This window comes from Daphnia carinata, chromosome 4, assembly GCF_022539665.2.
Source record: "Daphnia carinata strain CSIRO-1 chromosome 4, CSIRO_AGI_Dcar_HiC_V3, whole genome shotgun sequence".
Taxonomy (NCBI): Eukaryota; Metazoa; Arthropoda; class Branchiopoda; order Diplostraca; family Daphniidae; genus Daphnia; species Daphnia carinata.
Window position 1 is genome coordinate 5,001,980 of NC_081334.1, and position 17,550 is coordinate 5,019,529.

Genomic DNA, 17,550 nt, shown 5'->3' on the forward strand with positions numbered 1-17,550 from the left:
CGATAGCAAAAATAAAACAGACTTAAACATCCGGGTTTTGGCGGTTTTTTTTTGTTTTTTTTTTTTGTTAATTATCACGCACGTTTGATGCGATAATTTTACGTTACTAGTAATCGAGTGGTGAGGGGCCGATGACTCGCCGTAAAAGCTTTAAACGATGCGGGGCTATCAGTAGGTGGTGTGATGATCATCTTTAATAATGAAGGTGGCCAATTTTCTAGCGCATTGCCTTAGACGGGCCGTACAGTCAGTCAATGCGCACGGTATACGCACTAGCGAACGGCTAGTAGATCCATAATAGGGGAGGATCTCTCTTGTCTTTTGTTTTTTTTTTTTTTTTTTTGCTTGTTATCGGCGTGATGACGTCATTGATGGATTTGCTTCATCTGGGGAAAGGACGTGATGGGGGCTGCTGCCACAACTACCGCACCAGCCATCCGTTTTTTTTTTTTTCTTTTTCTTTTTTTCCTTTCTTCTTCTTCTTCTTCTTCTTCTTCTTCTTCCGTGATTCCTGCTCCAACGCCCCACAAGCGACAGCGCAGCAAGGCCGTTCGTGAGTCAGCGCACGATCCGATTTTGGTCCCGCCACTTTGTTGAGGGCCACGTATGGCGCCAAAAGCGAAAACCCACTAACCAAAATGTAATTGAAACTAAAGATCTTTTTGCTTCTTTTGCCCTTCCCTCATGATTTCGTGTCATTTCTGGGCCGCGCATTTCAAACTCTTCAGTCGAAATTGTTGTCATTTTTCGAACCGTTTTAATTCGCATCGACAGCGATCTGACCTCCTCCTACGGTAGGGCATTTTTTCTTTTTGTTTTGTTCTCCTTGCACGTCGAACCGAAATTGGAAAAAGAAGGGGGGGGGGGCAGTTTCTTCTTCTTCTCTTTCCAACAGATGAAAATAACAAAAGATGGTAGAAAAAAAGAGAGCGGCGGATCCGTCCCGATAGAAGAAAAAGTACACTGTCCGTCAAGCCGCCGACAAACGGCATCGGCTCCGGGTTGTCGACCACGCCGTCCGTTGGCTTCTCTTCCTACACAAATTTGCATTCTTCTTTTGTTTTTTGTTTTGTTTTTCGCCACTTGAATCAAATAGCAAAAACGATTCTTTCTTTCTTTCTTTCTTTCGAGCCCGTAATAATCATCGGCATTAAATGTAGTCGACTTTAACCATTGGAATGTCTCAAAATGAGTTTCCCCTATTTTTTCGTAGTGCGTTTTTAAAAAAAAAAAAAAAAAAAAAATGGTGGGCCAAAATCTCGTTGGAGAACAAAAATGGTTGATGGCGTGGCCACGTCTCCAGTTTTGGCTTGATCCGTCGTTTGTATTCTATTGAACTCCGTCTCCCCCCCCCCCCCTCAAAGGTCCTACATACCTTTTCCAGAGAGCTACGTAGGTAGATGGGTAGGTAGGTGTGCATGCATAGCAAAAAGAAAAAAAAAGATCCGCCCCCCTTTTTCTTTTTCTTTTTCTTTTTCAAAAGCGTCAAGAGGTAGAGAAAGAGAGAGAGAGACGAAAGAAGTAAAGGCAGCCTCCTCTTCCGTCTCCTAAAGCATTTCAGGTCGAGTCGCACAAGCGTCAAGATGTGCCCCAAAGTTCCGTTGGCAAACCTGAACGTGTGTCGCTTTTTATTTATTTTATTTTATTTTTTTTTATCTTTCCCTTTTCTTTTTTTTTTTTTTTATTTTAGTTGATTTTTTTTTTTTTGAAATTCAATTTTGAAAAGTAGAGATTACGTTTTGCCTATCAGTGTGTAAAAAGGTAACTGGATTGACCTTTTAAAAACTAGACAATCAGAAGAGGATTATTAATTCGGTTTACATCGCATCCGAGTGGTGACCGCGTTTTTCGGTGAACCATTTTCTTTTTTCTTTCCGCCCGTCTTCTTATAATTGAATTTTTTGTTTTTTTCTTTTAGCTGTTTCTTGTTTTTCTCGTTTTGACGAGGTTGTCAGGTAAAATGATCACGTTTTTCTTGTCGCACTGGATAGACGAAGTGTTACCTAATTGGTTGAAGCTGTCGATGTGGCAAGTTGACCCGGTGTGTCTTGACGTTGTGGGCCATGTCATTTATTTCTCTTTTTCAATATTTCTTTTTGTATCGATCGCAACGCAAATGGCCGCCCATCTCTTCACTGATGTGCGTGTCGCCGTGGCGACTCGAACGCACGGTTGGTAGCGCGTGTTCTTCGTGTGCGTTTGCGTGTGTCTGTGTCTCTCCCCGTGTCTGTGTCTCTGTGTGTGTGTGTGCACGATATCGCAGCCCCCAACTAAACAAAAAAAAAATTGCATGTGTCGTCATGGCGCTGCTTTTTTCTTTGGTTATCTAGCTGTATGAGTGTTAGAAGACGTCATAAAGCTAGGTTACCAAAGTTAAGAACAGCCCCTCTTCGTCGGCGTTCTCATCAACTCGAATCGCAATCACTTTCAGATTTGTTTCAAAAACTTCGATTCGATCCATCTAGAATTTTTTATTTTTAAATAAGAAAAGAAAGAAAAGAAAAAAAAAAAAAAACGTTTCTTGGAACAAAGTAGGGCAGGGTCTCCTTTCATTATTTTTTATGGAGTCTGGACAGTTTGACATATTCGACAGACTTGGCTCCCCCTCGTTTTTGTTCTTTGAATACCTGTTTTTTTTTTTTTTTTTTTTTTTGATGTTTTGTTGAAATAAGTGAGACATTTTCTTTTTGTTTTTTTTTTCTTACTGGTCAGGTGGGAAAAAAAAGTCAACGGCCATTTGGCTTTGCCGTTGAACCATAGTCAGCTCAGTTGGAATGAATGTCCGGTCGGCTGTGCAGCGACAAGCGGAGCGCAAAGATGCGCCTTCGATCTCGATCGCTTGTACATTTTTCGTTTTCCCTACTTGTTATTTTTTTTTTTTCTTTTTTTTACCGTTGCTGTTTGTTTTTCGTTTTCCAGATGAATTGCCAAGGTGAATCAAACCGAATTTCTCAAATCACGGTTGTATTGCCTTTTTCTCGGAATTTGCTGGGCGTTTGCGTGTGCATTTTAAATGGCACTCTCTGAACTGGACTGTTGAAACTAAGCCACCGAACAAACGCCAGGCCAAAAGGAAAAGGGAGAACTAGACGTAATTTGACCTCGCACATTTAGCCTTCATTGTCGCGTCTGTTTTTTTTTTTTATTTATCTGTCTATTTTTTTTTTCCCTCTTTGCAAAAGACAGTAAGGAAAGCGCGCAAGGCTTTAGAATCTTATTTTTCTGTGACTTTGTTAGTTGTTTGAAAATGGTTTTATTTGAGTCATTGCCGAATCGTTGATTTTCATCAGAAAGGAAAACCTGTGTGTGTGTGTGTGTGTGTTGCCCACGCAAAGGGGCTGCCACGTCACGGCACTTTCTACATTTTTTTTTTTATTATTATTTTCTTAACGCAACCCGTGAGTTCTTTGCAATCTCCCAACTGCTACAAGTCAATGTATTATTAAAGAAGAGGGGCGGGCCCTGACCGATCCGTAAGGCGACGAAGCGCCGGCCTTTTTTTTTTTATTATTATTTTCGTAATCAAAAAACACGTCGTGACTTGGAGAGTGTGCGAGCTCAACGTCTTGTCAAGAATTGTTTTTTTTTTTTTTGTTGTTGTTGTTAGATATGATGAAATGGTGCAGGGGATTGCGTCTCAACCGGATAGTTTGAGATTTGTTAGGATTTCATCACAGGACGTCATTGTTGGTCAATTCACATGTCGACATTGACGACATAAAAGATTCTTTTTTTGTGTGTTTTTTTTTGTAGAATCACATCATTTTGGTAGGGAGAGTATGTTGTTTGTCTTCCATTTGAAAATCGACGCTAGTCCATATTCTTTTTCTGTTCGAACGAGGGGGGGGGGGGCAACTAGCGCTACCGGACATTCGATTGGCTGCGAGATAGCAATAAACATTTTTGAAAGAAAAAAAAAAGGAAAAGACTGGAAAACCCTAACAACTAGGGGGCAATCTATCTGTCTAGCTTTTTTTTTTTCCACCCCGCTAAAAAGGAGGAAAACTTATTGTATTTCTTTCCTCCCTTGGAACATTCCCCAAGAAGAAGAAGAAGAAGAAGACCCGTCAGGTCACATTTGAACGGTCCCTGTTGTCTCGTTATTTTTCTACCTGACTTCACCTGGCTCCGTCCTAGCGTGGCTTTAACATCCTCGTCTTGTGTCTGTCCTGTGGTCCACCACCAACGACATCCTTGGCCGCTCCACCTTCTTTTTCTTTTTGGGCTCCCCATCAAATGGAAGGGGTCATTTGTCTTGTACCTTTGTGGCTTTTCGCTATTTTTTTTTTTTTTTTTCAAGACAATGTCATTCAACATTTTTCCGAGTCATTCAACTTTGACCTTTTTCAGAAGAGAAAAAAAAAAAAAAAAACAGGGTGAAAATCATTTCACAAAATAGGGGAGAACGTTTGGCTTTTCTCAAATGGTGGCTATTTAACGCGATGATGTCACCGACATGCCGAAATTTCAAACGGGTCGTCTGCCGTGTCGAGACTTTCTAAGACGCGTTTTTTTTTTCTTTCGGAAAGCGACAAACGAGTCGAGTATTTTCGTCTTGTCATTGGATAGTTTAACCTGGATAGCGTATGTCTGCGACGTGTAGGTATCTCCCTCTCTTTGTGTAAGGAGAAAACGTGCGAAGATGTTATTTGTTCACTTTTTGTTTATTTTATACACATACACGACATTAAATTCATCAATCATCTTTTGTTCTTTCGGTTTGCTTTCGACTATTTCCCACGTTTTATTTGATTGGTCCGAGGTGCCCAAACCCAGAAAATGTATTTTGTTTTTTTTTTTTTTCGGTTAGAACGTTTTCGAGTCGTGTAGTCGAAATAGCAGAGAAACACGTCACAAGTGTGCGCAAAAGGTGTCGGTCATAATAGTGAAGAGTACAACGAGAGTTACTTTGCGTGTGTGTGTGTAGGTGGAGGCAGAGAAAGGCTTGGCCCTGGAGATTATCTCTAAAAACAACACACAAACGTTGAAGATCTCTATAAGGTCACGCGGTTTTATTTTGTTCCTCTTCTTCCTTGAACGCTCGAGTAGAGATGATTGCACGATGTGTGGCGAGAGAAGGCAGCGATGAAATAAAACAGTCGAGGCACTTGCGTCTTGTCAGCCAGCCATCAGCAACGACCATCGTCGCAATCTTATCGTCTTCCAAGAGTTAAACGGCGAGAATCGCCATACGTTCGCGACTCGGTGAAAAAAAACAACAAGCCTCGACACATCAATAACAACTGGCAAGTTTTGGTTAGATGAGACAAGGGGAGGCTAGTAGCCATTGATAATTCAAAAATATGTTTGAAAATAGCCCAAGATTGAGGTCATCAGTCTCGGTAGAAAGAGAAAAAGGAGGATAGAGGGACGTGAAAGGTGGAGCGTTGAGTGCAAGGCACATAGATTATTAGGTTAACAATAGAAAACCACCGTCACATCCACTTCGAGCGCGCCATCGTTTCCAACCGTCGTCGTATAAAAAACATTTACTACTCCGCTACAACAATCCCCCCCTTGAAAAAAAAATTTAAATGCATTTTCCTACGTCTTTCCTTCTCGAGATTATTTGATAATTGCACTCGTGGCTCAAAGCCAAACAGCAGCAGCCTCCCGACGTGTGTAATACCACAACTAAAACAAGAAACACATAACCTTGCGACCTCGTGACAGCAGGCAAACGTGCCCTCAGCCGCTGTCACAAACTAAAAGAGATTACGTCGCTGGCCTAAAGTCGGAATACAAGATGAATCTTTCCCCCCCTCCCTTCTACGTCGAAGAAGAAACTAAAAAAGAAAAAAGATTCTCGTTCCTGTTTGTGATGTTCTTTTGTTTTCTGCTTGTGATGTGACCCCCAGACGCGCCCCATATAATACTAGGTACTTCTCCCCCCTTAGGACAAACCCTACCATTACCACCATCACCCCACCTTTCGTATCAAGATGATGAAGAACCGGTCGTGGTGTGTAATCAGAGGAGAAGAAAAACAAAATCTCGAGCTCTTCAAATAAAAATAATAAAACAAGTTTTGTTATTTAGGTGAGTGTGCGGTTAACCGAGAGGAAAAGAAAAAAAGAAGAGCATCATCTAGAAGATTGGAAAGGCAGTAGAAGAGGAGGAGCTTAAAAAATATTGAGTTTTGCATCGAGTTGTTGTTAAGTCACCGTTTCTCGCTCGTATATCTCCCTCGTCTGGATGCGCTGTGAGGTGGTGAGGGGTTGAGAACCGTTATCGACGACACCACCGCCGACCCGGCTGTAACGTCCAAACCGGCGTAGGGGTAAGGCGATCAGGTAGAGGAGCACGCAGGCCCACGACGACCCCATTTTAATCCATACGGTAGGCCAGTTTTGATTGAAACTCGACAGGGTTGCTTGCTCCGGCCTGCCGCAAATGCAACGTTTTTTTAAGAAATGATAATCACGTTTCAAACGGTGACTTGACACGTTTTTATCAAAAGAAAAAGAAAGAGGGGAATGCTGATAAATACCTCAGCCATGCGGTTAGCGTCATCATGATGTACATGGAAGCCAGACAAAAAACGACGTGAAAGAGGCTGTAATTGTAGACCGTGCCGTCGCGTTCGTTACGAAGAACTCGTTGTCCACCACCGTCACCCGTCTCCCCGCCACTCCCATCGTTCGTCGAATCACCTATCGCAACCAGGTAAATATCGACATTCGTGATCAACGTGCATTTTTGGTGATGATGAAATTTAAATAGTTTACCACGGTCGGCAGCTTTACAACAGGGTGGAAGACACGATGACGATTTCTTTGTTCGTTCGGCGTTTCGGTCGGAGCCCCGCCGGTGGCCGGTCACGCCGAGCGCCACTGCACTGTCGGCCGACGTGCCTAAGCTGCAAAAGTCGGTAGTTGAATCGCAATAAGACGCCCAAATGAGTAGACACATTTATCAAATAGATGGAGAAAAGGACTGCTTCGATACCTGGAGTAAACCACGGAGAAAAACATGATGACCACACCCACGTAAGGTAAGACAAACTCGTTGTAGTCGAATGCCGCACCTTCTGGTCCGCAATAGAACTTTTGATCCGATATGCCCCCATTCTCTGGTATTTCCTGTTTAGGCAACCAGTACAACGTCATTAGCAACGAGATGTTCGAGTATGCGTGCGTGCAGCCATTCGGCGTTGTTGTACCATCAAACTTTTGGATTGTGGCGGTTGAACAGACGATTCGGGAGAAGGGGTCGGCTCCCTTGGAATACTCGAAACAGCCGTCCACGTCAGGTAAGTAATATAAACTGAAATGATACTCGCTTGGAGCAAGGCAGAATGGGTTTCTTCTGTTGTAAAAATGGGAAAGATGAAAGCTGATGAAACAACAGGAACATGCGCAACGAATTTACTTGGTCCACAACAGATGAGGGCGGATACGACTGACAAGAAAAGGCACAAGCCGGCGTTGATTCCGATGAAAATCTTATTAGTCGTGCAGCCTTCCCAAGTTGTGAAGAAGCTGAACAGAGCCATGGTGCCGATGACGCTGATGGCGAAACACAATAACGTACACATGGAAGACACTGACGTCCCCCATAACAAAAAGAAAAAGACATGTAAGCAAAGAAATGATTTATAATCACACCCTTTTTTTTTCTTTTAAATTTCTCCCTGCCGAACAAAATGATTGATTATACAAATATTCTTTACTTACCTCCGTACCAGCAGACAGGATTCCCGCCTTCGGCTACTCTGTGATTGATTTTGTTGCCAAGGCTTCGCGCGAAGAAGACGAGGAGCCACAACTGAATGAGGACGAACGCCACTGCTCCTACGAGGGCTATGTACATCCAAACTGCAGAAACAAGCCAACAATTGTCAAAATTTGTTTTACAATTCAAAGTGATGTGAAGGGGAAATGAACCCAGACGCTGACGTATATGTTTACTAATGTTATTACAATACCTATTTGGAAATGAGCGATTCGTTCACTGGGTAGGCAAAATACTCCGACTCCGATTCCAATCAACAAAAGGAACTTCCATAACCAAGCACCGTTGTGAAATCCAGCCCTAAAGCCTCGGCTAGTCTTGATACCAACAGTCACCAGCGACATGAGGAAGAAAAATCCAGACAAGGCGAAAGCAGTTCGATAGACGGCCATATATCCCACCAACAGTTGGCATTTCCCACCAATTTTCAGCAATTCGCAGGTGGCTTCAAAATGAGGTATCTGCAAAGCAATTTAAACCACAGATTTTGGGCCATTCCTTAAGAACAAAGAAAGCAGAATTTACATGGTCTTCTAGTATTTCTTCTATATGTGGGGTGAGGCTGACACACATGAAACCTGTTCCCAAAAGCAGCATCAGTGTGTACATTAGTCTAGTTGTTGTCGACTCAAAAGCCGTGGGGCAGCATCTGCAGCAGAACCTGCATCCAAGTCTCCCAAAACAACACTCAAGCTGTGAATTTAGATACGTAAATTAGTCAAATTTGTTGTCTGAAAATAAAAACAACAGCATCCAACACTAGACATACTTGCGAACTGCAGCACCCTCGTTTGGCCATGATGTAACACTATTTTTTGACCAGCGGGGAGTATCCCACTGTAACCTAATTGTTAACCACCAGTCCTACAAGAGTTGCTGGCTGAGAATGATGAAAGACAAAATGATGATGTGTGATGCTTGTTGTGCGTAGGTGGACAAGGAAATCCGGGTGCGGCTTGTTAATTAGTGTTTTCAAGACATTTGAACTCGGACAAACACACACACACTGACAAAAAAAAGGGGACGGTTTAATTGATTCCCCACATACTCGTTTGCCTTCGTCACAAGGGCCGGGACAACTGCCTACAGCTGTTTAACAGTCACCTCTTGGAGCTGTAGAAAATGACCCAGAATAAATGAAAAGAAATTAAAGTTTAAAAAAAATTACAAATTGAGAAATCGAGAAAAGGATATTACACAAAGAGCTTTCGACGTAAACAACCACAACCTTCAGAAGCAAACAAACACACGCAGACGACGCCTTAAAAATTCTGTTGGTCGCCTTTTGCCGTCGGCCTTAATAATGTCGAATACCAAGCATACCCCAACATACCCCAGCTTGATCACAACGTCAAACCAAAAAGCAGCAGCGGTTTCTCAGGGCTCCCCTCCCCCCCCACTGACACAGCTTATTACAAACTCTTAAGACGTTCTATTATGTGGAATTTTTCAGTAACATCGAACTATGGGCTTCATCGAACCCGCCATAACGTCAAATGGTGGCAGGAATTTGGTTTGACGTACGTCTTCTCGAAAATTTAGATATTTTAAATTATTAAAGTTTATTACATGTGTAACTCTGATCGTTTCCACAAAGTGAATAAACACATTATATTACTTGACTTTGTACCTTGCAGTCAGGTACTTTCAATAAGACAGCGGGCTTTTAATAGCCGCACGAGTTCCTGCTGGGAGAGCGTTTAAATGCGTGTGGCTGCATAAGTTATCATTCCTCTGTGTGGAAAATGACGGTATTGTCTTCGAGAGGCTGATGTATCATTTGTTTTTCGCCTTGTGGCATGTTTGAGCTGAACTTTTTTCGAATTCCTTCTTTTGGAAAGACCCCATTCACGGCATTGTCCGTTATTTTTGGTCAAAGTTTCAGCCTTTCGATTTTCACTCGTCAGAAAAACTCAGTGATTCCCGCCTAAGGAACAAATCAATTTCCGTTTACTTGCTATTGGCCAACCCCACTGTCGTCATGTTGTGGAAAATCAAAGGATATAAGTATGAAAAAACAAACATGCCTTTAAGTGTGGCTGAAAAAGTCATATTTGTCATTTTCGTGACATCATACATTTTAAATCGTTTAAAATAAGTTTTCTTTTCGTAGGTATTTCTAAAGTCTTTTCTTTCTGTTCCTAGATGGCGTTTAAAAATAACACCTGTGATCCGACCTTGGCAATCGTCTGCTAGGCTATTGCCAGGAAAACACTCCCACAGCTCTCCTGCAGTGGTTTCACTTTCAACGAAGTTAGTGGCGACCATAGGGATAGGAAAGTTGGCCGAATCTTGCTTAGTGCATTGGACAAAAAAAGAAAAAAAAAGGGAAAGGCCTCCTGGGCTAGCCAAAGTTACATCGATGACCTAATCACTTTTGAAGACTCGTACTAGGTGAGTGGATTTCAAGTAGATGTAAAGAATAGAAAAAGAAGGGTGTTGAGCACCAAAGCATGCACCACGTGTTTCGTTGGCCATTATAGTCGTTGTTACTCATGGGCCTGAATGATTTGGCATGATTGATTTCCCTTTTGTCTCATTTGTCGTGTGACGTATGTTGACCGTTGTTCGCTGCAATGAATTAGCTGCATTGATTACTGTGCTTTATCTTTATCTTTCCCCCTCGTTGGTCCCCAGTTAGGGCGCATATCGGCATTACGTCTAGGGAAGTCTGACTAGTCGATCCCAACCTTTGTGTACAATACTAGATTGCTGACGAGACAGACGCCTGAAGAACATTTACTGCAATTTTTGCCTTAGAAATACTATCTGTAGTCTGAATTTTAAAAGGCCGAAAACAAAATTCTATTTTCTCCACTTCCGCCATTTTTCGTCGCCGATTTTTTTTGTGTTCTTTTCGCTCGACGTGACCTTGGAGGTATTCCGATTAAAATTCCACTTAGTGTTTCACTCCGGAACACGAAATTTGCTGAATTATCGCCGCAGGTGTTTCTTTGTTAATGGTTGTAGAATTTATGGATTTATTGGCTACTTTTTTTTTTTTCTGAAACAAAGTTGAAGTGTATCTCAAGGAGATCTTTTAGTACGCTTCAAAAGCGTCAAGTAAACTCGCAAAAGGCCTCGAGTTCTTCCTCAGTTATGCAGCATATGTTCCTCTGATTTTGAAGAGATGAAAAAGTGTTATCGCAAGGTTACGGGGAAGGTTGCCTTTTTGTATGGGAAGAACAGTTTCCTTTGCTACAACGCGTGATTCCGGGATGTATCCACCACATTTAAAAAAAGCTGTAGTCATGTAGCTGTAACGTGAAAACTTGTCCTTGAAAATATACTTTTAGTCCCACAATTCATTTCTAGTTCGTGCTAGAATTTCCATATAGTTCCATTCGCAACGACAACCAACTTCCTCGATTTTTGTTTTAAATTTTTGTCTAAAAATGTCATGACTGCTGCAGGTTTTTCATCCCTCCAACCAACACAACCGAAACGTGCGTGTGCGGTCTCTTAATGTATTTGTATCATAACCGGAAGGGGCAAAATATGCGATCCAGCGATGGGGATATCGTTCCAATACGATCGAGCACAAAGCCTCGCATGTTTTTTTTTTTTTGACGTGAACGTTCGACGAGCGTGAAAGGTGTGTGGTGGGGCGCTTGTTTTGAACAAAAGTAGGAGGAGCTATTTATTTGCACGCTAGGTTGCGTATTCTCCGGCTCCCGTCAACGCTAGGTTGTACGTGGTATTGATACTAAACTTAACTTACGCGGTCCACCTGTAGTTGTTGGGTCTCAGTGAGTCTGTAGCTGTCCTTTCGAATTCAACTGTCTTGTTTTTGACCTACTGACAGAAAGCATTTCGCTTTTCAATGTTTGTTTTCGCTTCGTCGATTGGGCGATCACGGTGGGGTGATGGATACCGAAAAGTGATGTTGATCTTCTTCGTTTTTCTGATTTTTCTGATTTTTTGTTTTGCAGCTACGCAGAAAAGATGGCGACGGAAATTCGCGACTTTAACGATGTCGTGAAGGAGACGTCGTCTTCCTCCACAACGGACAGTCATATGCCCCTGATCGATGATCTGAGATCGGAAACAGCCACGACATCCAACCACGTTTACAGCCTGAACAATGACGATGAAGGAGGTAAATATAATTTTAAAACTCTAATACGTATCGATGGGGCTCCAGTTTTGAATTAAAATTCTAGCACTTCCATTTGAACTATTTTCTTTTTGGTCAAGTTCTTGTGACGTGTCTTAAGAGACAGGTTTTTCGACTTTCAAAATCGCGCGCTTTCCTATCCCGCTTGTAAGGAGAAGCGTTAAGCTCGAAAAATGGAAAACGAACATGAGTGTCGACGTACTTTTTTTTCGGCCCCCTATTATGTGCTTAGCGTAAACCATAAAAACAATTGGCTTACGTGCATAGCCAAATATGGATCCATTTGGGTCAAGGAAACAAAAGGTCGCGCTCTTCTTAAGTCACTCCCTTCGATCCTGATTGCGAAAGTGATGCGAGTACGACATTGGAAAAACGAGCCGTCCATATATTTGCTAGCACACTAAATCTTTGAACCGACGATGACACATGTCTCTTTGGATTTTTAACAATGCTGCTACCAGTGAAAGGGAAATTTTGGCTTTTCCTTCGTATCACACTGGAAAACAAGTTTGTAAAAGATCGCGCGCTATTTGAAACGTGCGCAGTTAAAAATAGCTACAATAGTCATCAATGAAAGGGGATTTCCTAAAACCTTAAACGATTATGGGTGACATTGTTTTCTTTCTCACGCGTTTTAAATTTTTATGAATTTTCTTTTCAATGCCAAAACGTTTAAAAGTGAAAATGAATTGCGAACAATATCGAAAATGGCACATTCGACGTGTAACCCATATTTGTTTTTGTTTTTTTTTAACTATCCTAAAAACAATCTCCAGCATCAAGCCATCATGCATGTACCCTTCGGATACATGTCACCCGATTAGTTACTTGATTGATCTCGTACGTAAATTATTGCCAAAAATTATTCCAAAAGATATGACTGCAGGAACGGAGTTTAATATTTGTTGCGCATAGTAGAAAGAAACTGTACCACGATGTGTAGCAGTTAAAGGCGCATTGGTCATAATAATCCACATTTTGACTCTATCGTTTATGGCATTAGTTCATTGTTGTACTGTATTACAAATTTTATTCCGCTCAAACGAGTTCAACCAGTTCATAATCAGGTTTTGCGTGCCCGACAGCTACCCGATGTTTTGCGTATGCTGCCAACGTATCATTGATATTCATGGTTTTTTAAGACGAGAAAGGGTATGTAGACCCAATTCATTTTTTTTTTTGAATCAACCAGACGTTGTTCGTATTTATCAGAAATGAAGCACTTCCACGAACTCCTTGCGTCCCACAACCGATAACTCTGCGTTCCCGAATTTCTTCTATGTTTTTTCAACGAAATGTGGCTGATGTTCATTTTTACCTTGACGATTTTTCCGTGATCACCAAACGAATCATTGAAGATGAACATGACGCATTTTAGGAATTTTTTTCCTTTACGTGGCTGTGAAATTCTTGTCTGAAATGCACATCATGTTTCGTCGCAGATGACTCGGCGGAAAAGAAAACATGTTGTCACCGCAAAGTGTCGTGCCATAAAGTTATCGATGCACAGCAAACGGGTATCTATTTGTCATTAACTTGATAAGTTTCACTATCGAGAAATTCGATCGGTGCTTTCTGAGATCATGGGTGGGTGTTTCGGCGAAGAGGGCAGGGGGTATTGCTTTATGTTTTTGATCTTCCTGTTTCGATTGCGACGATGACTAAAACTCGACCACAAAGTTCATAATGAGTACAGTTGAAAAGAGAGTCTTTAGTTCGTCCTTTGTGGGCAGTTTCACTCGTTTCTTTGAACCTTTCGGTTGTCACGTTCTTTTCTCTATTGTCGCACTAGTTGATTTCCGCACGTGGGTAAGCCTCTGTGTTTGTAATCTCTTTCATTTGGATCGATCTCCAACCCTTCTGCAACCTTTTACTTTTATATTTCTGCATTGAAATGAGGCCGGCCACGTTAAGACTTGAAATACTTTGCACTGAACAAAGCATCAGGTTGTTTTGTGTTTATGATTTATTTTTGTTGCCGAGATCCATTTAAACGGTGGAATAGCAACAAGTCAACTCACTTTCACATTTCAAGTTCGTGGTCAGGTATCGTTTCATGACCGAAAGCATGCTCACCATAGTTCTGTCTAATCCAGTTGTATTCGAATGTTGCGCGGTAGCATCACGTTTAAGATTTCTCTTGTTGACCACCGTTGCTGTAGGCTATTGACCTTATACTAGAGATGAATTTTGATTAGGAGGGTTTTAGTTTATTTTTGTTGATAAGATGAGAATTATTTATGGACATTCCGCAGTTTGGCGTTATGGCCAACTGTAATCATTTTCCCAATTCTAAATGCTTTTCTATGTATGATCCAAGGTCGGAAATTCGTAACTCAAGTCCTTGCTCATGCAGAAAAACAAGGTAGAAATTTTTAAAAAAATATTTAGTGGGGTTTTTCCTGTTGCATATGCGCCTCCCGTAATGACAGGCACAAAACGTTTCCACTTTTAACGCTATCGAGTTGTTATGTTTTGAGCGGCAAAGTGTCGTCCTTGGTGCTGTCAGTATTTTTCGTTGCTGCGAACAGAATTTGCATTTGGAATAGCGCTAAATAGTTGGTTATGGTTAAATTTTTCTTTGCCATTTAAAGCACGTTGCTAACGTAAAAGAAGCTACTGGGGGTGGGGGGCGTGTCACCATCGCGGGGAAAAGGAATTCCCCGAAAGAAAACATATTGACCCTCATCTGGCTGATCGTTTCATCTTCGTATTTCTTTTCTAAGAGAACGAAACCTTGAAAAGGGGAAATCCTATGATAGAATATACTGGAATTATGGGATAACGAGTCGGTATGGAGTAATAATAGAAAGTATGCGTGTTCACGTTTAAAAATGAGTTTCTTTTAATTTTGCTTACAGCAAGTTTTTTTTTTACTCGTTTTGACTATGAAGTAACGTTTGGTAAAGAGGCCGCCAGAAATTTCTGAAAAAAAGGGGGGAGATATTGACAGGAATTAGATCAGTACAGTGGCGCAGTATCGTCTTTCACTCTCTCGTGCGGTCGTACTAAACCATTTAGAAAAAAAAAAAAGATACAAAATATCAAGAGAAAAGAGAGGAGTATATAGAGAGTGAACTTTGGATCGCGAGTATCCGCTAGATTTTGATTGGGATCCGGGTACATACTCAAAAGCCAGAGTCGCTCTCAAAGCGATCGACAGTGCTAGAGTACTGCCCCCCTACGAGTCGATTTGTCACCAGAGTGACTCAGACTGAAGGATGAAACTGATTTGTTCATAAGAGCCTGTTTCTAGTCATCGTCTCTCGTTGAAACAGGTCGCCATAGGATGGGACGAGGCTGGCCGCGCTGTTGCGCTATTTCAGGCTTGGTTACTGCAGTCGTCGGTGCCGTCCTGGCCCTCACTTTTCCTTTACTCTACCACGCCATTCTCAATTATGTGAGTATATAGAAATGTTGTGTCTTGGCTTTTCGTAATGCTAACTTTATGTTCTGTTTACAAGGAATTATCGCTTCAAAAAGGGACGTTGTCCTACAAATTATGGGACGAACCTCCAGTGGCCATGTACATCAAATTTTATCTCTTTAATATAACCAACAGCGAAGATGTAGTAAACAATCAAGCGAAGCCTATTCTTCAACAGCTGGGACCATACACTTTCAAGTAAAAGTTAAAGAAATAAGCAGATATCCTCACTTTACAACAGTGTGGAGCGTTGGGGAGAGCGAGTAGATAACGACTGTGCTTGGTTCTGATTACACACATAGAGAATCGCACCATCGAGTCAACATCCAGCCTCACGACAACTATACGATGACTTATCAGCAACGTCGAGTCTGGCATTTCATCGAAGAACTTAGCAACGGAACCCTGCAGGATAATATTACGACTCTCAACGTTCCACTAGTGGTAAACAAAAATATTTAATGCTGATAATGTTGAAGGAAATTGGCATTTGCTTCATTATCTGTTTTTTTTGTTTGTTTTTTTTAAATATATGCAGGGCGCCACTTACACACTCCGTTTCCAGCCGCTTTGGTATAAAGTGGGCTTTAATCGAATTGTCAAATTGTTGGGCAGCCAAATGTTTGTGACAAAGAACGCTTCGGAATTGCTTTTCGATGGATATCCTGATCCTTTACTCGAACTTGGAAAACGTTTACCTCCAGGCACCTTTCCGCCCTTTGATAAATTTGCCTGGTTTTATCAAGTTAGTCGTTTTTTAAATTATTATTGCTTGGTCTTTCGTCTATTAAACCTGAGACTTTTTTTTTATTCCGCAGCGCAACAACTCCGAGTCGTACGACGGGGTGTTTAATATCTTTACCGGTGAGGATCACATTAGCAAGATGGGCGAGATGGACCTATGGAATTACACATCACAAACAAAGTATTTCTTTTATCTTTATATCAAAGTTTTGCCATTTTATTTTCATTAATTGAAACGTTTTCAGTTATTATGAATCTTATTGTGGAATGGTCAATGGGTCTTTTGGTGAAGCCTGGCCCCCGCGCCGTAATAAAACCAATATCTCGATGTACATCACTGACATCTGCAGGTTAGCACGAAAATGTCACCTGTTCTAAGCTCACAGGCAACCAAGTGATTTTGAATGCAGAACGGTGACCCTAGACTACGAAAAGGACGTGGTGGATGTAGGCGTGTCATCCTACCGTTTTGCGGCCAATGAAAAGGTGTTCTCGAATTCCACAGATCATCCGGACAATTGGTGTTTCTGCTCTGGCGGCGTTTGCAATCCTTCCGGTGTCGGGAACTCTTCCACTTGCCGTTTTGGTGCACCCGTTTTTGTCTCCTACCCCCACTATTACCTGGCCGATCCATATTACATCAATCAAGTGGAAGGATTGAGTCCGAAAAAGAACCTACATCAGTTCTACATTGATCTGGAACCTGTGAGTCTTTAATCTACCATCTTGTTTCAAACCAACTCACCTGCCTTCTGATGTTATAGGAAATGGCAGTTCCAACATCCGTGAGAGCTCGTTTGCAAATCAATATTCTCATTGAACCGGACATTGATATTGAGTAAGTTTAACAGTACAACTCACAATTGGTCGTATTAAAATTCATAAAATTGTTCACTCGCCTTGGCGATTATTATAGGGTCGTGAGAAATTTCCAACGAATATTTCTCCCTCTCGTCTGGTTTGAAATCAGTGCTGATTTGACCTCAGATCTCGGCTTTTGGATAAACTTTGCCAACCAGTTGCCCATGTATGGGACAGCCGCCTTTTTCGCCATCTTTTGCCTCAGTCTGGTAGGCGTGGCTGTCTCGGGTGTGTTTCTCGTCAAGAGAAGATCGCGGACGCACGCCATCGCCTCGGTTGATCCCAACAGCAAAGAAAGCGACACGACAGACTCTTGAAAGTCCTGTCTTTCAAAATCGTATTGGATTTTGCACTTGGAAAAAAAGGTAAAACAAACAAAAACAATCAATCAATTTATATCATGAATTCCAAATATTCACGTGATCATCTCTCGCATTCACGTGTCTTACTATTACCATTATGTTGATTCTATACTGACTACTATTACTAAATGATTATTGCAATACGCATGTATACGTGCCTTTCGTTTTAACGGTAATAGTGTAGGTGCCTATTAATTGCCATGTTTATATTGTTGATGAAATTGCCTTGGTTAAGTGAATGACCGTGAAAATATCAAGATGTGCTTACCTGTAGATAGTTGGCTTAGAATGTCAACTAGTCACCA

At 41.6% G+C, this 17,550-nt stretch overlaps 2 protein-coding genes across 4 annotated transcripts; one reads left to right on the plus strand and one right to left on the minus strand.

The window, feature by feature from the left end:
* Positions 1–4,645: 4,645 nt before the first annotated feature.
* LOC130687385 (serine incorporator 5-like) lies at positions 4,646–9,081 on the minus strand. 2 transcript variants are annotated; one of them, XM_057510537.2, is made up of 11 exons: positions 8,932–9,081; positions 8,504–8,847; positions 8,260–8,427; positions 7,928–8,195; positions 7,677–7,817; positions 7,372–7,545; positions 7,163–7,308; positions 6,949–7,082; positions 6,729–6,859; positions 6,491–6,653; positions 4,646–6,384 (listed from the first exon to the last, which is right to left on the minus strand). In XM_057510537.2, the coding sequence occupies exons 2-11, from the start codon at positions 8,531–8,533 to the stop codon at positions 6,156–6,158; spliced, it is 1,584 nt and encodes a 527-aa protein (XP_057366520.1). In that variant the 5' UTR covers positions 8,534–8,847; positions 8,932–9,081; the 3' UTR covers positions 4,646–6,155. The 2 variants fall into 2 exon arrangements, with proteins under 2 accessions (XP_057366520.1, XP_057366521.1); XM_057510538.2 differs by having other exon boundaries at positions 8,963–9,060.
* Positions 9,082–9,950: 869 nt separating this feature from the next.
* On the plus strand, positions 9,951–17,550 carry LOC130687384 (protein croquemort-like). 2 transcript variants are annotated; one of them, XM_057510535.2, is made up of 11 exons: positions 9,951–10,128; positions 11,667–11,833; positions 15,130–15,251; positions 15,316–15,476; positions 15,581–15,722; positions 15,817–16,023; positions 16,097–16,203; positions 16,268–16,372; positions 16,433–16,727; positions 16,787–16,860; positions 16,939–17,550. In XM_057510535.2, exons 2-11 carry the CDS (start codon positions 11,680–11,682, stop codon positions 17,198–17,200), a joined length of 1,629 nt encoding a protein of 542 aa, XP_057366518.1. In that variant the 5' UTR covers positions 9,951–10,128; positions 11,667–11,679; the 3' UTR covers positions 17,201–17,550. The 2 variants fall into 2 exon arrangements, with proteins under 2 accessions (XP_057366518.1, XP_057366516.1); XM_057510533.2 differs by lacking the exon at positions 9,951–10,128 and adding an exon at positions 11,465–11,592.

Bases quoted from the DNA above. Each gene is read 5' to 3' on its own strand.
- LOC130687385 (XM_057510537.2), bottom strand. From the start codon at position 8,533: ATGGCCAAACGAGGGTGCTGCAGTTCGCAA. The intron at 7,546-7,676 runs GTAAGTAAAGAA...GGGGGACGTCAG, and splicing joins TCCTGTCTGCTGGTACGGAG to TGTCTTCCATGTGTACGTTA. The intron at 7,083-7,162 runs GTACAACAACGC...TTGCCTAAACAG, and splicing joins CACAATCCAAAAGTTTGATG to GAAATACCAGAGAATGGGGG.
- LOC130687384 (XM_057510533.2), top strand. From the start codon at position 11,558: ATGTTTGTTTTCGCTTCGTCGATTGGGCGATCACG. The intron at 11,834-15,129 runs GTAAATATAATT...TCGTTGAAACAG, and splicing joins GAACAATGACGATGAAGGAG to GTCGCCATAGGATGGGACGA. The intron at 15,723-15,816 runs GTAAACAAAAAT...AAATATATGCAG, and splicing joins CTCTCAACGTTCCACTAGTG to GGCGCCACTTACACACTCCG.